Consider the following 15,655-nt stretch of genomic DNA (forward strand, 5'->3'; position numbering starts at 1 on the left):
GAAGACAAATGAGACTCAATGTATCCTGAAGATACTCCTTTTCTATTCCTTTTTTTATTGAAATCACTGAACAAGCTCAGGCCATTCAGTGTTCTGCATCTACTTCAAAAGAAACGGTTCCCCTCCCTACACATTGTTTTAGCAGCAAGGAAGAGTACAGCAGTGTGAAGATGCTCCTGGATATGATCTTTTGTGGAGTACCGAAAAGTGAAAATGGCTGTTATGGAAACTGCGGAGAAACATCAGCCATTACTGAAGATGACTGAAGTTCTGCTACAAAGCTTTATGTACAGCTATTATGCTCACAACTGTCAAGAGTGATATTGTTCTCAAGGTTTATAGGTGTATTATTAGAAATTAAAATGTATGAAGAGCCCCAAAAGTACCTTTCTCAATATCAATGTTGCAGGGCTTATTCTCTCTTAGGCCTGCTTCACAGCTTGCTCTGGAGTCTGTGACATCCAGATCCTAATTTTGATTCTTTTAGGGCAGAAGAGTGTTTTCTTATCTCTAGTCTGGTAGATGAAACCCAAAATGTGCCCCTTTGTCCTTTGCATTACTGAGCATACCTCTCATGAAGGCTTTTTAGAAAGAAAGTATCTGACAGAGTTGCTGTTGCTGTGACCACACAGCTCTAGCTTAATTTTCTGTACTCACAGTGGTTGCATACCCCCAGCTTCTGCCTACAAGTCTGGGTCAGAGAAAGATGCATAGTACAAAATGGCACAGGGGACAGATAGCACCAGATGAAGTGCCAGGAGTTTTCATATGCACTTTGCCAATGACTGAAGTACCTTAGACTGGAGAAAGGTTTAATAACTGTGTCCATCCCTGTGGACTAAACAGAGCTACACCAATTACGGATGGAGATTCTGCTCTGTTCTCCCTCAATGCAAGAAAAAAAATCCCACTGACTTCCATGAAAGCTTCACTGATTTCCACGAAAGCATGAGGGGGCCAGTTCATCAAGCTGCACTTCTCTTCCCCACTAAAGAAGACAAGCTGAAGTGATAGATACAGAATTAAAGATCTTGAAAAATACTTATGCATCAACCATAAATCTATGTACAAACATCCCTGAATGCAGCACCAAAGAATCTGAGGAGGAACAGGAATTAAAAACAGCTCAAGAAGAGATCCCATGTCACACACCACCAATATCTCTGCCTGGCTTGAAGAGCAATATGACAGGGGGAAAGGTCTGATTAGACTTCACAGCTTCAAAATGCATCCCCATGGCAGGAGTGACAGGTATTTGAACCAATTTCCTCATATTTAGGACAAAGCATCAGTCAGCAAATGGACAGAACAATACACCAGTGACAGTTTTACAGCAAAATACCAGTTAGAATGAGTAAAAGCCTTCAGATACAAGTGAAATTAAAAATAATAAATAAATAAAATTCCATGCATACACAGTTAAATGGCTTGACATGCTTATAGTCTTATCAAGCTTGGTGTTGGTTTAGTAGCCAGCAACCTCTCCAGCTGGTAAAGGTCCATGCTGTATTGGTATACTGCAGTATTAGACAGCGGTGAGTGAGAAATCAGACAGTAACTGCTGTTGGCCTACATCAGGGTACACTCACATCTTAAGAACAAAGAGTGAACATTACTCCCTGGGAAGAATACAAGGTCACTGGGCATCAGTCCTTTGTCTAGCCTTGATCTTTCCAGACAGAAATAGAGCAACCTATAGAACAATTCCTTGCAGTACCCAGGGTTGGGGTTGGTTTGCTTTTGTTTGTCTTTAAACCAGTATGACACAGTGCTACAATAAAATTGAAACATTCACCCCCCATGTAAGCTTTGCCACAGATACTGTCCATTTCAACAAGACATTTCCCCAAAACTGCAGTGATCCTGCTTACAAGCTCCATCAGATGCACTTGCTCATAGTTGGGTGCAGCATTCATTAGGAAATGAAGGGCAATCCTGATCATGCTCAGTGGAGCCCAAATACCCCAGAAAACAGACCTTCCCCCCTCCCTCCATTCTTCTGACCCTCAGCATGGTGTGGTTTCTTAACTTGAGACTCAACCTAGTGGGGCTTTTTTTCCAACTCTGAGGTCAGGGGTGCTCTATGAGACAGGATCACTGTAATAAGAGGAATTAGGTATTCCCAATACAAATAGGTATTTTTGCAGTAAAAGGACATTGAGACAGTGCTCTGAACAATGCAAGGAACAGAAGATACACCATGCTTTGAGGAAAGACATTGAAAAGGCTTTTTCTCCCAGAGAGGTACATGCTGACAAAACAGTGCATACAATGAAACAAAAAATGTTTCTCTTTAAACAGTATTAAACAAATGACAAAAATGAGAATGAAGTCCCCAGCATTTTTCATTTTTAAAATTATTTTTGACTATTGAGATTTATTTTAAAAATTTATGCATGTGCACACACAGAAATCAGGAAAGGGCTGGGTAAGCAAAACATTGCCAAGCTCAGGAACTTTTGTTAGTGGGTCCAGGTGGGTTTTTTTAGCAGGAAAGAGGAAAAACAAGGATTCGGCTGATCAAGAATTTTTAAGTGCTTCATGGAAAAGCAACAGGCCTGAGCTCTAACATTCACTGAACTAAACAGTGAGACCTACTTCTAATCTTGCAGTCAATCAAAGGCAAGAACCCATTTTCTTCTCAAAACAGGATTTGCAGCATTTTAAAGAAAGCATCTAATTGTTACAAGCCTGAAAGCTCTTGAATCAAAAAGCATTCACGTTCCTTCACCCTTCTATGTTCCATCAGCGACAGCTGTATCATTAATGGCTTTAGAGATAATTTTTATCAGTAGGAACTGCAGATTTTTTATGGTTGTGAGAAGCCAAAACTTTACCAAAAACTCAACAGTAAAAATTACACCTCAAAACTGTAATCATCCAAAAGCAAACTAAGTATTTATCATGATGTCACACAAATCTGTGATCCTAAGGCCTTTACCCCCTTTACTGGTTATTGATACTCATGCTTGCGAAAAACATGCCTGTGAAAACACAGCTCAGCCAGGCACACAGCTTTCCAGCTCTGGTAACATTTCAAAGAAAGTGCTCACTGCTTGTGATAACAAACAACATAAACCAAGCTTATTCTACACAATCTTTAGAGAACACAAAATTACAACAGACGACAAAATAAAGCGAGCTGCTACATACCACTCAAACTAGGCTTTTTATTCATAGGATACCTTTGATTTTTAAATAGAAGTTATGCATCTTAAAAGATCAATGGCACCACACAGCCTAATCATAGTGGGGAACACAGAAGATGCCTTAGTTTAAGATCCACATGCTTCACAACGATTATTTCTCTTATAAATAAGTAAATAAGATATGTGCCCTTGTCTAGGCATATTTCAGCAACTATACAAACTGCTGAATAAAACTGTAAATATTTTTGTCAATTTTAGCTTCCAAGGATTTAAATGCCCTTCCTTTTTAGAACCTGAGAGCATGGGCAAAGGCTTTTTCGTATGTAGCCTGAATGAAACCAGAGTTTGCTCCTAATCACTCCTGATGTTAATATTGTCCACCAGCCACTTAATATCAGAAACCCCCAAACCATCATCATCAAATAGGAGACATCAACAAGCAGCTGGGTTTCTGACAAAAGAACTGCTCTCCTACCACCTGTGTCTGACAGCAGTTAACAAAAAAAGCTGTATATATTAAAAATATTTCCAGAAAATTCAATTTCCTTCATATATTTAGGATCTCTTTTATTTGGTATAGAGAAAAGGACTTATCCTCTAAATGGAGAAGGAAGAGATGCATTAAAACATAGAGAAGCTGCCTCAAGAAACTACAGCATTCAGAGAGAGAAGCATTGTTGGAAGACTAAAAGCGACTTTGGTTTCCTTCACTTTATACATGCCCAAACACAGAACCTCTTTCCTTCACAGTCACTGCTCTTTCCAGCTAGTAACAACCACTCTGCTAAATGAGGGGGACCTACAGTGCTTCACACATCCTTGTGCCCAAAGGTCAGTGATGCCCAACTCCTTCATACATGTGTGAAAGTCACGAAAAACTCTGATTGTTAATTAGTTTTTCATGATCAGAAGCTAAATGGCTGTAATTAAAATTTAATTCGAAAGTCACTTCTGACAGCAGTCTAATGGCTCATTATGACAAATGGGACTAGCTAAACAAACCGTATTTGACAGAATTTATAGGTCAGACATCCTTTCTTCTCTTGAAGAACTGTTTTAGAAATAGCCACAATTGACTCTAATTGGATATAAATGATATAAACAAAGCATTATTTTTTCACTCTTTGCTAAGTTCTAATAAGTATTACTCATGCTGCTGTGTTGAGAAAGTTCTGTCTAATTAGAACAGAACAGAACAGAATAGAATGGACCAGGTTGGAAGAGACCTTCAAGATCGTCGCGTCCAACCCATCATCCAACACCTTCTAATCAACTAAACCATGGTACCAAGCACCCCATCAAGTTTCCTCCTAAACACCCCCAATGATGGTGACCTCCCTGGGCAGCCCATGGCATGCCTGCCCTCTAATCTTGAAGGAAACTGGTAGGTTAATTTTTCAAATTATTAACAAGCAATTCTTTCATTGTACTCATCCATCTACTTTCTAACTGACCTCAGCTCCTTTTAGATTACATAATGTACATACAAACACAACAAACCTAAAAGCTTTCAGTTACATGTTGACTTTTTCAGTTACAGACTTTTCCAGGTTCTCTTTGGCATAATTTATATTTAGTGTGCACTACAATGGCTAATGGGACAGCACCTGTTAGGCAGGACTATGAGCTATGGGTGCTTTGAGACAACCTCAGTGATGGGGTGCAAATCTCCTTCAAAGAACACCCCTCTCTGTCATGCGTAAGGAATATGTTCCTAGGGGATATGGACTTAAACCAAAACCAGTGAAGTTCAAGCCATTCAGATACCAATTATTCAAAACTCCATGTCTGCAATATGCTATGTGGGCTCCTACATCAACTTGCCACTGTCCATGTTTCCTTCAACAAGCCAAATATATTCCCAAATTTTATATCCCAAGTAGCCAAGGAAACTATATTTGAGGAAAGGCTGATATGAAAAAAATTACTCAAGGAGAAGATCCCAACAAGACATAGCAAGTTTGAGCTGCTGCTGAGCTGAGAATACTTCAAACTGTCTCACATTACTTCTCTGCTGTCATTGTAGAAGATGACCGAATGTTGTCAAGCACTTGGAATAGCAAGGAAAGAATCAGAGTGCTTCTATCCATAGACTAACTACATCTGCATGTTTCTGGGGGACAAAACACTAAACTGCTTTTGCAAACAATCTCCATATCCACCCAACTCAATGGACAGAGCAGGTTCATCACAATGATAAGCTATCTGGGTAGCCCAAGAAGAGGCTTCCTCCACATCCTCTGGAAAGAGATGTGTGGCTTAGGACTATTCATTCAGAGCAGATGTAGCTGCTTGATCTTGCTGGGAATCAGTTGCCTCCTTTGTAGCAACTGCCTAAGTATATCTGAGCACTTAATGAGATTTAAAATTTCATTATTGTAAATAAAAAATGTAGAATAGCTAATTAGAAGTACCATCAGCAACACTCCAAAATCTACTGAAATTGGTGGCAGAATCAAATCTTTTAGACTACAACTACCTCGAGACATGAGTATGCTTAGACCACTGCTGTTCATAAGTGGATGTACATTAATCAATGCTTGCAATGGCTAACTGGAACTGACAGGCTCCTCTTCCCACGTGTGCTTGTGAACCAGAACAGGAATTCCCCCGTCTCATCTCATCTGCATTCTTGCCCTGAAGGTTTCCATTCTTTCCTGCAAGGTCTTTCTGTGTTTGTCCCACAGCAACAAACTTGCAGATTAATTCTAAGGGACCTGATCCTATGTGGAAATGTCAGTTTAAAACTGCTCCCTCACTTACCATTCTTGGCAAGTGCTCAGATACGAACCACATGTCTGGTGGAGGAATTTGGCTCACAGACTGTTTTTAATTAAATGCTTGTCTACTGATATTAAATGGAATTTCAGTGGCACAAGAATGCTGCAAAAATGATTAATCCTAAATGACATTATTTCCCATGCAATTGACTAACTTTATTCCTTCAAACTGGAAAATTCCACATGTTAAAATGACAATCACTTAAACATTTAAAACTGAAAAAATGCCATCTGTCAGAAAACAGTCTAAGCAAAATCATCGTATTTCATTTTTGAGGACAACACTCAAAAGGGAAAACAAAAGCTGTTGAGATACTGTATTAACAAGTACACTAACTCCAGCTACCAGCAGATCAGTTCTTATATATCCATTATCTTAGGCATATGAGAGAAGAAATCAAGCCTGAAAACAGTATCTGAAAGGCTGCAAAATATTAAACACCACTTATAAAATTTTATATTAACTTAAATCCAAACGACATGAAATCTATTCCGTTTTCTTAAGTAGCAGAAACAACTGCAAATCCTTCTGTTGCAAACCCATTACTTGAACTCTAACTCTACTGGCTAACAAAGCAATTAATGAATCTGTCCAGTTTGCTATTACTTTACTGCATAATATAACTACTGGTACTTTTGCTGCACAGGCAGCAACAAGAAATTAAAAGGAGACTCATGCACCTACTCCCCATGCTCACGCTATCTGCTAGAGCAAGCTTCAACTACTTATATTTCACCTTAAATATTGAGAAGTTCAAGGCAATTACTTCACACCTATTCTAAATCCAAAACACAAACCACCTTCTTTTAGAATAATAAACAAGCAAGCTTTTCCCTAGTTATCAATCTCACTGTTTCTAGATTCATGTTTTAAACTACAGGAAGGAACAGGGGTGTTCCCTGTGACCAAATATTTCACTGTCTAAAGAGATGCTTTAAATTATTCCTATTAAAAAATGAGGTATCTAATCTTTAAGAAAATTGACACACTAAAGGAGATGAGCAGGTTAAAACTTATATTTACACATAAACTTATATTTACTGCAAAAGAAGTATATAACAAGACATGCCTAACTACTGTAGGTCTCTTTTAAAATATCCTTCACTCAGATTAAATTCTGTTAAAAGTGTGCATAGACCAAGGCATTAGAAAAATTTAAAAAAGACTAATTTCATTATTTTTGTAAAAACAATCTTAAAAATGTTATATTGTCTAGATTTACAAAGTCCTGTAACTTACTTATGTGGGTGGATTCATCATTGCTGCATGCATGTACTGCATGATGCAGATAGCTGCAAGTGACCTGCAGTACTGTCAGTGCTGTTGTTCCATCACTTAAAATTCTCAGATTCAGTTCCCTTCCCCCACAAGAGGAATATATAAAAGTTAAAATTAAGGCCAGTGTTAAAGAGCACATATTGTCTCTCAGCTCTAATAACTGCAGGACACTTTTCATACAGGACACCTTTCATCTGGAGTTTCTTAATTAGGTCTGAAAAACCAGAATCACATTTTGTTAGGATAGAACCTCAATTCTCAATACTTTTATCCTGGGAAAAGGAAGTTTACAAAGAAATAATCTCTGTCCTTCTGCAAATCTGCCCAAATCTCACTATTCTATGTACAGTACAGAAGACAATCAGCCTGGACCAGTCTCATCATTCTCTGTGTCAGGGGATGAAAGATTCATGAGGTGACACTACCAAAAAGATAGCCTGTGACAGACTAATTGGGTCCTGTACAGATAAAAGATTTTTCATGATCAAAGCAAAAAATAAAATTAAACAGCCACCATCTCTAAACCCCCCAACAAAAATCATCCACAACAGAACTTTGATGTCTCCACAATAATTCCACTGAAAGAATAGGGGGGGAGAAAAAAATCTCTTGCAATTAATCTTCATGCCACACTGATAAAGGATAGAAAGGATTGCCTTGCAAGTAATTCTCCTACTACTCTTCATTAGAGCTGTTTCAATCTAAGTTTTTTTTTTCATTTGAACTGTATTTTTGTTTTGTTCTCTTTCTTGCCTAAGCAAGAGTTTGGAGTTCTAAAGTCTCCATGATCAAATCAGCCTGTTGAATTCACTGAAAAAAAAAAAAAGGAAAAAAAAGGCCAATCCTGTCATAGTTCCTATATACATGCCTTGCCTAATTTGCAACCTCAGTTAAATTTATAAAATGGGTTGTGAAGATGAGTAGACCAAATACATTCTTGCTACAAAAAGATTTTCCAGTTATAACTCAAGATTTCAGTAATTTGGCTGTAAATTTAATTTTTTCCCCCTAAATCTGCTGAGGCACTCATAAGTTGCTCTCTTTATATGAGAGGAAAAAAACCAAAGAGGTTGTAATATACATACAAAAAAGCACAAGGTATCTACTTAATTTCATTTTTGTTTGCTTTGTTGAAATAACTAGTCAAGTGTCAAAGAAGCTACACTGTATATGCCTACAATATGCTTTCATACAAAGAACAGGTGAGTGCATAAAGTCGTACAAAGGTACCTAGCTCAGTAATAATTTTTCTCTCCTGCCTTTCAGAGGAGATGCATTACTGTTAAACTCCACTGAGACTTAGCCTTATTATTGTATTTCTAGCATCCTTCCCCTCTGGCTGCTCAGTACAACAATATTTGAAATAGTTCATGTGCTGAAATAAGTACCAGCCACTCTTCATGAGCAGCAGAAGATGCAATTACTCTAACGAACAATCACAGTATCCACTGGTTTCATATCCCCCAGTCTCTAGCAGCTGAAGACCTGCATACCATCTTCGTCACTGAGGCCAATGGACACATCCTCCTCTACCTCATCCTCAAGCTGAAGGCTTCCAAAGGAGTACTTATTTCTAGGCATGGGAGAGGAACTCAGCACAATGGGATTTCCAAACACCAGGGGGTGAGTGAAGGGGTTAATGATTTCTGAGTCAGAATCGCTAGATTCTGTCCCACTGCTGGTGGAGCCCTCCATCATCTGGATTGCAGCCATGTGATCCATCACACCACTGGCATGAAGTGACTGCATGACTGGGCTCTGCTTTGACTGTGTCCCAACTGGCATTCCATTGGGCATCATCTTGCCTTCTGGAGAGGACATCTTAGTCACCCCACCTCCTTTACAGTATCTCTCTGATTTATATTCCTGCCCAGGTGTGGAGGATATCTGACTTAAAATAAATGGATCTGTAACAGATTTATTGCAGAGATTTTGGATTTTCTGTGCATGAGACCGTTGAGAACCTGGAGAATATCTGCAATAGCCATGGCAGCTACTGGCATGGCTATCCTCTTCCCCAGTCCTCACCCTGCAGTCATTCCCATTTTCTGAGACATAGCCCTGAGAGCCAGTTCTACTCAGGCTCATGTTAGGGCTTGACCCTTTGCTACTGGGAGGCAATGGAGTGGCCAGCGGACTACGGCTCCCTGGCCCTCTAAACATTTCATCAACCAATGAGCTGTGCCTTGGCATCCTGGGGCTTCCCCCAGTGTAGAAGGAGACATTAGCTGGGTTATCATCAAGGTACTCTTCTGAGAGATATTGGGAAGACTTTAGAGAAGCTGAGGAATCCCTATATCTAGTTCTGTTGCGATTTTCATCTCTGTAGTGAATATAGGCACCACTGGTCAGATCACCCTCATAATTGTCATTTGTTTGGGAATATGACCGGGTTATTTGTCCTCTGAGGAGATCATACTCGCTATCTACATCACTGCAGTCAATGAAAGGAATGGAGGTGCTGCTGCCATGAGCAGCCCTGGAAGCTGGACCTGTGCTTGGTTGCTGGGATTGAGGTCTGTTCTGCTGCATCCTGTCCTTAGCAGCCTCCTCTTCTTCCTCCACTGTTGAGACCACTGCTCCATCCACCTTTTTGACTTCCTTTGGGCTCTTCTTCAAGGAAGGACTCTTGTGCTGTCCAGTGTCTTCTGTGGAAGCTTTTGATTCCTTTCCATGTCGACAACTCTGTACTGCTGCAGTATCATTGCCATCTCCATGGGCCAAGCTAGAGCTCTGGAAAGATAAAAGAGGGAAGACAAAGGGGAGACAAAGGGGGAGGGAGGGGTGGAAGGGGAGAGGTTTGGGAGGGAAGGGAATCAGAGGAAAAAGGCTACATGTAATTACACACCAGAATTTGCACTGCATCTGCAGCTACATAGGGGTTTCTTGAAGGCAGAAGAGGTAACCTGAGCTTCCAAATGAATCAGAATTCAGAGAAAAAAAGAAGAGATCTCTGATCTCGAAGAACAGAAAAATATGTAAGCTAAGCAAGGGAAGAGAAAGCAGACAAAATGTGGTGATATTTAAAATGGTTATTTGAGCTGCTTCCATGCCCTAAGGCAGCCATCAACACTTAAGAATATCAACCTCTTTGCATTATTTTAAGAAGGTGGAAGAAAAGATAAACACATAAGACAAATTGTCCACAGCCTACTTATATACACTAAAAAAGCCAAGTTTGGGGCTTCTGAGCACCCAACATTCAATCCCTGGAGTATACCTGCCAGTAATTCACAGGCTGGCATTTCTCCACACAGAAGTATGTCAAATCTGCCCAGTAGCTATGCTCCATCTACCTGTGCTTGTCTTAGCAATATTAAAATGCTAAAAGATATTTGAAATGGGCTGCATTTATAACAGAATTCTCTGAAGTTCTTAGATTTGCAGAAATGAGAGAGCTTGTGGATATCAAAAGGAAACAATAAAAGGAAGCTGAAGGTTTAGGTAGTGTTCTTAAATATATTAACCTAGTAGCTTGCTCCAGTCATTAAGCTCTACCTAACCTGTGATTAAAGGTTTGCCTCCACAAACATGGATGAGCACAGAGGAAAACTGGCAGCTGGAGGAACCCAAATAATGTTGTCAGGAAAATGGAGCTCTCTAACCAGGTCCTCTGGGAGCTGTTCCAGGACAGCCATCTCAGCCTATGGTCTGGGTGTGTCTGGGATGCCACCAGCTGAAGAGACCAGGGAACATGCATATTGGTTGGGTGGTTAGGTTAATACATAATTGCAAGCAAACATTAAACTGAACTAATTGATGAGTAGGGTAAGAGAGTTGGGAGTCAAGTACTAGAGCAGCAATAAGTCAGTCCAGACACTGGAAATAACCGTGGGGCCTGAGGGTCAATTGCTGGCAGTGTCCTACATCTGTACCAGCTATTGGAGAGACACGACTGCACGTGTGTTTCTGTGCATGAAATAACTGGGAACCACAGGATCCAAGTGTCAGCTACTGGATAGTGTCTTAGATTACTGGAGGAACCCATAGTGTGTGTGTGTGTGTGTGCCTATTTCTGTAGATCAGAGTATTAGCAATTGGAGCGGGGCTGTGAGCCTTGGGGGCTTGTAAGTCCAGGTACCATCTACTGGGAGACCTGGGGATCCAGATGCCCACTACTGGATGGGCTGAGTGTCTAAGAGCAGTTGCAGGAAGAATCCATATTGTACATGTGTATACATTTTTTTCACTAATGAACTTTCATCCTGATCAGCCAAAGAGTGGAACAGCGTTAGGCCACTGGCACTGTTTGCACCTGTGGGAGTGTTGTTCTGTGTTTGTGTTTACCTGTGTGGCTGGCTGTGTATGTATTTGTATATATATTGAGTATGTGCATTTACGTAGGTGGCTGTAGTGAATACATGCTCAGCCTTATTACTAACTGGACATGGGAACATGCAGCTGCTGTAACCTTGTCCCTATTGGATTTGCAAACACATAACTGGTATTAACATAAACCAAACGTATTAGGCATCTACCAGAGATACTGGCTTAAAATCCAGAGCTGTAATTTTTCTGAGGAAGTAATTCTTCTGTTCCCTAGTTAATAGGACAAACGCATGGGCACGGGCAAACAAGACTGCCCAGTGGAGGAAGAGAATTTTCCCAGAGGCAATAAGCAGTAACATCCTAGGACCCCCAGCAGTAACACTGTGGATTGCAATTTTTCAGATGGTCCTTAGTACAGCTCAGACAAGCTCACCATTTACATATCTCTGGCTGTCTGGAAGCAATGCTATGCCATGGTGGAAATCAACTTATTCTACTTGCAGAACCTAAAATTTACAACACCCAGGGCTCCTGGGCTCCTAGTTAATGTAATGAGAGTAGAAAACTATGCTCCTAGAATTTCAAAGCAGCAGTTAGTGGAGGGTACTCTAAAAAGAAAAGTTTAAAAGGCATGATCCGGGGTTTCATCAATATCACTGACTTGTTTTGGCACCTCTGTATGCTGTTCTGAAGGCTGTGCAGTCAGACTCCTGATGGAATGAATCTTGCTGTGTTTCCTGGAGATAAAACAAAAGTCACCATAAGAAGCCATTTCAGTCTGGTTCGGTTTGTTTGTTTTGATTTTTTCATGAATAGGGATCAAGAAACATGCCTTCTTTAAAACAAAACCTTTTAACAGCAGCTTTTATAAGAGTTTGCTGCAAAACAGATTAACATTTCACCTTTTTGTACAAATTAAATGCGCTCCGTGTTGCAAACAGAGCATTGTAAGGAAACGGAGAGGCGCCGAAACAAAAATGGCCTGTCACCAGAACATGGGTCACAAGCAATGAACTACGGTCACAGTCTTTGTGGCTTTTTGACCATTATTTTCAGCCCATCATCAGCAATATGGGCAGTTCAGATAGAACAGGCTCCAGCAAGTTTAAGTTCTCCCCAGAGACCTCTCCCCCTTGAAGTTGGTTATACCCATTCCTGGTGAATTTTCAGTTCTGTTGTGAGGTGAGTAAGTCTGTTCACACACATTAACCACATCCCACCAAAGAGAGTGCAAATGAATATGGGAGGAAGTTACCTGTGATGGTCGGACACTCACTGCTGAAAAACAGATTGAAGACTATTGATTTTAAGTTAACTATAGGTTATGCCAACTTCCACCAAAACACTGGGGGCAATCACAGTGCACCTGCAGGACAGCCAAGGGATCGGGCCTAGCCAACATGGATTTAGGAAGGGCAGATCTTGCCTCTCCAACCTGATGTCCTTCTATGATCAGGTGACCCTCCTGGTGGATGGGGGAAGGCTGTGGATGTAGTCTACCTGGACCTCAGCAAAGCCTTTGACACTGTCCCCCACAGCAAACTCCTGGCCAAGCTGGCAGCCCGTGGCTTGGACAGCAGCACTCTGTGCTGGGTTAGGAACTGGCCGGAGAGCCAAGCCCAGAGAGTGGTGGTGAATGGTGCCACATCCAGCTGGCAGCCAGTCACTAGTGGTGTCCCCAGGGGTCAGGGCTGGGCCCCATCCTCTTTAACATCTTTATTGATGATCTGGATGAGGGCATTGAGTCCACCATTAGTAAGATTGCAGGTGACACCGAGTTGGGAGCAGGTGTTGATCTGTTAGAGGGTAGAAGGACTCTGCAGAGGGACCTTGACAGGCTGGACAGATGGACAGAGTCCAACATTATGGCATTTAACAAGTGCAAGTGCCAGGTGCTGCACTTTGGTCACAACAACCCCATGCAGTTCTACAGGCTGGGGTCGGAGTGGCTGGAGAGCGGCCAGGCAGAATGGGACCTGGGGGTACTGATTGACAGTAGGCTGAACAGGAGACAGCAGTGTGCCCAGGTAGCCAAGAAGGCCAATGGCATCCTGGACTGCATCAGGAATAGCATGGCCACCAGGAGCAGGGAAGTCATTCTGCCCCTGTTCAGCACTGCTCAGCACTGGTTAGGCCACACCTGTCCAGTTCTGGCCCCCCAGTTTAAGAAGGACATTGAGACACTTGAACATGTCCAGAGAAGGGCAACAAGGCTGGGGAGAGGTCTTGAGCACAAGCCCTGTGAGGAGAGGCTGAGGGAGCTGGGTTTCTTTAGCCTGGAGAAGAGGAGGCTCAGGGGAGATCTCATTGCTGTCTACAACTCCCTGAAGGGAGGTTGTAGCCAGGTGGGGGCTGGTCTCTTCTCCCAGGCAACCAGCACCAGAACAAGAGGACACAGTCTCAAGCTGTGCCAGGGGAAGTTTAGGCTCGAGGTGAGGAGAAAGTTCTTCACAGAAAGAGTTATTGACTGTTGGAATGGGCTGCCCAGGGAGGTGGTGGAGTCACCATCCCTGGAGTTGTTCTAAAGAGGATTGGATGTGGCACTTGAAGGCACGGTTTAGTTAGTCATGAGGTGTTGGGTGATAGGTTGGACTGGATGACCTCTGAGTTATTTTCCAACTTTACTAATTCTATGATTCAGGGCCAAGGGGATATTATACAAGTGATAAATTGTCAAACTATCAAAGAAAGAATTTTTTAATTGGACCACTGTGTTATGGGTTAAGTGGAACCTTTCCTGCTGTTATTCAAAACCATCCTGCCTCATGCTCGCTTCAAAATGAAAGTGACAGCTGGAGCAAAGTATTGTGGGGCTTGAAGTTCAGATTGTAACATGAGAGGCTTCCTATTCTGGTTGCTGCTTTGGGTTCTGGAGTTTTGGGTGTTGGCTCTCTTGCACTGTGATGGCAGCATGACAGGGAGGGATGGGGGAGTAGCTCCCTGGCTTGGGTTTTTTTAGCTTGCTGGCTTTCTGCTTGCTGCTGCTTGCTGCTGTGCTTTTTCTGCAAATTGGCTAAGGTAATTGCATTTATGGTGTCTTATTTATATTAAACTCTTATCTCAGTCTCTTTGTCTCAACCCGGAATTGCTTTGTGTGTCGTTTTTCCCTCACTTCTGTGTTGGGGGAGACTGACAGGCTAACCGGTTCTAAGGGTTTAACCTATTACAGAGTGCCAAGATCTTAGATTATAACTTACTGGAAATCCTTACTTTTCTTTGATTACAACATTTGGATAGTTGATTTATTTCCTCTCACCTTTCAAACTGCACCTTTTTGTGCCCTCCTTCTTTAACATAGTCAAGAACTTGCTTCTGAGTCCGACCACTGGAAGAAAATCACAGTTCAAATATTTAATACACTATAGTACCTAATCATCATAAACATGTATGTGGCCTATAGAAGTCTCAGTAACAATAAAAGTATTTGTCACTATCAGCAGAAACTCATTTAAAAGTATAAGGAAGGGGACCTGGTCAGACACACACACATTTTTATAAGTTTGCTTGTTACTAGCCTCTTTTGCTACAGAACCACTTTTTGATGCCATTCCAGAACTGCCTGAATTCAGCTGTGTGCACTTTACAGGGCACTACATTACTGGGAAGTCACCACAATAGAAACCAAAGCAGGGTTTATGTTTTCCTGTCATGAACAAAAAATATCCTTGAATCCTTTTGAGTCAAATTCCAGCCTTATCAGCAAACCCTGGAACCAAGATGAAAACCACTTAAAATACATTTCATGACTCAGTTCCTATTATTAAACACGTCAACTACAAATACATACATTTTCTGCAGAGATTTATGTTGGAAATCCTTCTCCCCTTCTGCTACAGGCTGTGAAAAAGTACTGGAAAAGCACAATTTCTGCTGTGAAAAGTTACAATCTCCAAGGGGAACTGAGGAAACCTATGCCTCAAAAAGGCTTAGCAGAGAACCAAATATTTCCCATTCATTAGAAGTTTTCAACTAACTGAATTACCACAAGGCCTGGAAAAAGTTACTAAATGTATGTAGCACAGATCACAGTGAATGAAGGTAGCCAAAACTGCTCTCCAAACCAGGAGATAAGTTGAAAGCACCTATGCTCTGCTATTTGCTCAGGCAGAAACTTAACAAATTAGACCTTGTTTACCCTAACATATGTCCTTTCATCTCAGTTAATGTACTTTGCAGGC

General features: G+C 41.3%; 1 protein-coding gene across 7 annotated transcripts in view; it reads right to left on the minus strand.

Moving 5' to 3' along the window:
- The window catches only part of FARP1 (FERM, ARH/RhoGEF and pleckstrin domain protein 1), a 229,720-nt gene that overhangs the window by 39,512 nt on the left and 174,553 nt on the right, over positions 1 to 15,655 (minus strand). For 5 of the 7 annotated variants that reach the window (XM_054162930.1, XM_054162931.1, XM_054162935.1 and 2 more), the window contains exons 11-13: positions 14,734 to 14,802; positions 12,139 to 12,214; positions 9,701 to 9,941 (exon numbers count right to left, since the gene is read on the minus strand). In XM_054162930.1, coding sequence (XP_054018905.1) covers positions 9,701 to 9,941; positions 12,139 to 12,214; positions 14,734 to 14,802 — 386 coding nt within the window. The remainder of the gene's footprint in view (positions 1 to 9,700; positions 9,942 to 12,138; positions 12,215 to 14,733; positions 14,803 to 15,655) is intronic. The other 2 variants (XM_054162933.1, XM_054162932.1) reach the window with 1 other exon arrangement.

This window comes from Dryobates pubescens, chromosome 7 (genome assembly GCF_014839835.1).
Source record: "Dryobates pubescens isolate bDryPub1 chromosome 7, bDryPub1.pri, whole genome shotgun sequence".
NCBI lineage: Eukaryota > Metazoa > Chordata > Aves > Piciformes > Picidae > Dryobates > Dryobates pubescens.